Source organism: Corvus brachyrhynchos, unplaced genomic scaffold (genome assembly GCF_000691975.1).
Source record: "Corvus brachyrhynchos isolate BGI_N302 unplaced genomic scaffold, ASM69197v1 scaffold114, whole genome shotgun sequence".
NCBI classification, from domain to species: Eukaryota; Metazoa; Chordata; class Aves; order Passeriformes; family Corvidae; genus Corvus; species Corvus brachyrhynchos.
The window spans coordinates 3,302,795-3,306,832 of NW_008238337.1; the positions used below are offsets into that span (position 1 = coordinate 3,302,795).

The 4,038-nt window shown below is 50.8% G+C and overlaps 1 protein-coding gene across 1 annotated transcript; it reads left to right on the forward strand.

Moving 5' to 3' along the window:
* Positions 1 to 2: 2 nt before the first annotated feature.
* On the forward strand, positions 3 to 3,483 carry PSMD9 (proteasome 26S subunit, non-ATPase 9; the record flags this gene model as incomplete). Its single annotated transcript, XM_008634162.2, has 5 exons — positions 3 to 72; positions 864 to 1,057; positions 1,523 to 1,624; positions 2,135 to 2,223; positions 2,556 to 3,483. Coding segments are annotated over 5 exons (483 nt in total), but the record flags the coding sequence as incomplete, so codon positions are not given.
* Positions 3,484 to 4,038: the final 555 nt, after the last annotated feature.

A 4,038-nucleotide genomic window follows, 5' to 3' on the forward strand; every position in this document is an offset into this window, starting at 1 on the left:
TGGACGCCGAGGGCTTCCCCCGCGCAGACATCGACCTGTACCAAGTGCGCACCGCCCGGCACAACATCATCTGTGAGCGGGGAACGGGAACCGGGCGGGGGGGCCCTTCCCGGGGCCGCGGGGCCGGGTCGCGCCCCCATCCCGCGGGATGAGCCAGCGAAACCGGGATGTGCGGGAGACACCCGGCCTCTGCCCGGGGACAGGCACCGCGTAACAGCGGTGACACCGCTTAAGTCTCCCAAACTCCCATCTCCTCGTTGTAATTCCTCAGAACCGGAGCCCAGGGCTGCGCTGAGCCGGTTTCCCAGTGGTTCTGCTCAGCGCTCGGAGCTGCCGCCTGGGCTGAGTCAGTAAAATGCCTTTGTCCGCGTGTTAACTGCAGCGGCACTGAAATTCTGCCTCTGCTGTGGAGCCATTTGGGATCTGCGAAACACAATAAAGCTTTGCTGTGCTGTTTGTGGAATAAAATTTGGGTAGGAAACAGCTCGGCATTTATTTCATCCCAGGCTTTCCCAGTGCCCTGACTTTCAGGATGGGTTTTTCTCTTCATACATGACAGCAGATGACTTAATGAAAAGAGGACTTGAGCTGCTCACTAAGTTCTAAAGGATCATAGGCCTCCCAGTCCTGCTGCCTTTGCATGTTTACCAAAATTTGTAGGGTGGTTTTCTCTGTGTCTGACTTTTACTGATAAACATCTGCTGGGCTGGCACCAGGCCCCAGCAGATAGACCAGCAGAGGTTCTTGCTGAGATCAGAGACAGCCAGGGCACTGCTCTGCATGGCTGCAGAGGGGAGCAGGTGCTGAGAGTCCTTTGGGGGAATCCTTTACAGCTTCCCATGCGCTCATGGTGTCACCCACAGGTTTGCAGAATGATCACAAGGCCCTGATGAAGCAGGTGGAGGAAGCTCTACACAAGCTGCACGCCCGGGAGAAGGAGAAACACGCCAAGGATGAGGCGGAGGCCTTGGCTGAGGCCATGAGCCAGAACCAGAGCCTGCCCCAGGCCTTTGCCAAAGTAAACGCCGTGACCCCAGGCTCTCCTGCCAGCGTCTCGGTATGTCAGGCACAGCTCGTGGGGAAGGCTCTGTCTGGAGCCAGACAGCTCATGGCTTCCTCTGTCTCTTGTTAATAAGTGGGAATAAGTTGGGGGCTTGATTAGGGTGTCACCCCCTCTCTTTTGTCACGCTGGGATGTGCTGTGAATGGGCTGGTCACAGTACAGGGATGAGATGGGTGTTCTCTGAGCTGTATCCTGGCACCACACAGCTCCTCCCACACCCCACTGACCGTTCCAGCCTCAGGATTTCTCTTCCCATGAAACAGAACAGAGGAATGAACACTTACCTCTCCCTATGGCCTTTGAGAGGCTGTAGTGATGGTCACTTGCCTGAGTGTGAGAAGTGTTTTAGCACATCTCTCTCCTTGTGGCTGGGTGAAGGATGATGCTCCTCTGTTATTACCTGTGATATTACCTGTCTTTGGAGAATGCAGGTGCTCATCTCTCTTCTATCTCTGTCCAGGGACTTCAAGTTGATGATGAGATTGTGGAGTTTGGATCTGTCAATGTAAACAACTTCCAAAACCTGCAGAACATCGCCACGGTGGTGCAGCACAGTGAGGGGGTGAGCTTATTTCTGCATGACTGCATTCTCTTGCCTGTCTCTGTTAGCCACAGCTTTTTCTATGGAACTTTGATCTCTGGAATCATCATTTCCATGTCAGAAACAGTGTCAGATTCAGTCTATGCTGTTGTAGCCTTGTTCTCTCACAGCACTGAGCTATTTGCTCATGAATGGAAGAGGTGAGGGGGTGTGTGCTCTTTGCTGTGAGCATCACTGTTGTTTGTTCTCCCCAGGGACTCCCTGCAGCAGCATTGCTCTGCCAGCATCATGGACTGGCCAGAGAAGCTGCCACAGCTTCTCTGTGGTTGATGGTGGAAGTGGGGGATCTCCTGGAGATGACTTCACACAAAACACTCCCTTCTTTCAGTTATAGTCACCAGAATGGGAATGGGCACTGCTGCAGAACAGCTCCTTGGGCTTAATGTTCTTCTGGTGTTTCAGCAAAAGAAGGAAGAGAGTTGACTTGGTGATGGAAAAGTGAATTTATTTTTTATTTTACCTCTCTTTCAGAGACCCCTGAGTGTGACTGTGATCCGCAGTGGTAGAAAGGTGCACGTGGGGCTGACTCCGAAGCGCTGGGCTGGGAAGGGTCTCCTGGGGTGAGCTGCTGTTTTACTTGCTGGAAGGGAAGAGGCTTTCACCAGCTCAGGGCACGTTTCCTGAGCAGGGCCAGCCCTGGGCTATGTCAATGCCCACTGTGGGCACCAGGGAGCTGGAGGCTGCTGGTTCTGCACAGGGATAAGGGAATTGAGTTCCATCAAACTCAAAAAATTGAGTTCCATGAACACAGGGAGAAAGGTCTCAGGGGCTGGTTTGTCTGGTAGAGGAAACCAGTGGAGAAGGGTTATGGTCTGATCTATCCCATGTCAGATCTTCTGTGCCTGTTTGAGAAAGGACGTTTAATATTTCCTTCTACCCTCTTCTTTTTCAGCTGCAATATCATTCCCTTACAAAGATGACCATGGCCTGGAGAACAATAAAGCTGAAGCTTGTGCGTGCTTTCTGGACTCTGATCTGGTTTGAAAACTTCCCTACGTGTTGTTGCTGTGGCCTCTGGTGCCTGGAGGGTTCTGGCAGAGCAGGGCCTGCCTGCAGTTCAGAATTGCATTGGTTGTCACGAGGAACCTGCAGAGCTGCAAGATGTGGCTTCTCATCTCTTCCACCTTGTATCAGTTTAGAATAAGGCTCTAGAGAGACCCAAACCTCTCTTGATACAACCTCCAAAGAGCTTGAAATGCTCTTATTTGGTGATAACAGAACATTCCTTTTTTCTCCCCCTTTAAAACTCCTCACTGAATATCATGTCATACATGCTAAAAAGTCCTAGAGCACTTTTTGATGCCTGTCACAGTAGATGACAGACAAGAGATATGCATCTTCCCCACGTTGCCATAACTTTTAAAGTCACTGAACATACTGAAAGGATTTTTGGAATGCCCAGTTACTTTAAGACAACGAGGTAAGGAATAGGGGTTATAATTCTACTTTTGGAACTTCTAGTAGTTTATGTAGTCACGATAAAAGCACTCCTAATCTGTCTTCTCTCTCTTTTTTCTTTTAATTTTTAAAAAATTTGTTTATTTGCGGAAGTTGATTTTGGGGTGTTTTCCTGGTTCCAGCCAGGACAGGGTTTACATTTTGTTCCTCCCATTCCCAGGAGCAGTGGGGGGAGTGGTGGGTGGCACATGGTCTGGGGTGTCTTCAGTGGGAACAGTAAACTGGGGAATACCATTCCTAAACCACCAAAGGTGCATAAACTGAGGGGATTCCAGGAATGACTGGTTTGTTTGTTCAAAGCTTATTTCTAGTTGAACTTCAAAATAGTCTCCCAAAACAATAAAACTGAGTATTGCCTCTCTCTGCTCTTGTAGTCATTATTTGGGGCAGCCTCTCCGGGTCAGGGAGATAATAGGAGCTGGTAACAAATCTCGTTTCTGCTCCCAGCAGGGTGTGAGGCTCTTTCTGGGCAGAAGGAAAAACAAATTAAATTTAGAAATGGTTATTATTTGAGCTTAACAGCAAGGGTGAAGTCAACAGCTGGGAGCGTTTGGAGCTGATTATCTGCAGGGGTGAAGTGAGAGCTTGGAGTGATCCTTGGGAGTGGGTTTGCTGTGCAAGGGCCGTCCTGGCAGAGAGCTGGGGACCGTGGGGGACTGCCAGGGGATGGGGGATGATTTTTCTCGCTTTGATTCCGCTTGTGCTGCTCAGGGAAGCCATTGGAGCAGAGCAGCCTACAACTCCTTGTGGGGGGCATCGGGTAAAGATTCTTAAGCCCAGGACGATATCCTGGGGAACAAGGGCTCCGGCCATGCCCAGAGGGGCTTTGTCGCAGCCATGAGCGGGATTTAGGTTTGGGCAGGGTGAAAGGCTGAGGGTTCACTCCTCCGGGAAGGAACGGAGCGGCGGGGGGGTCA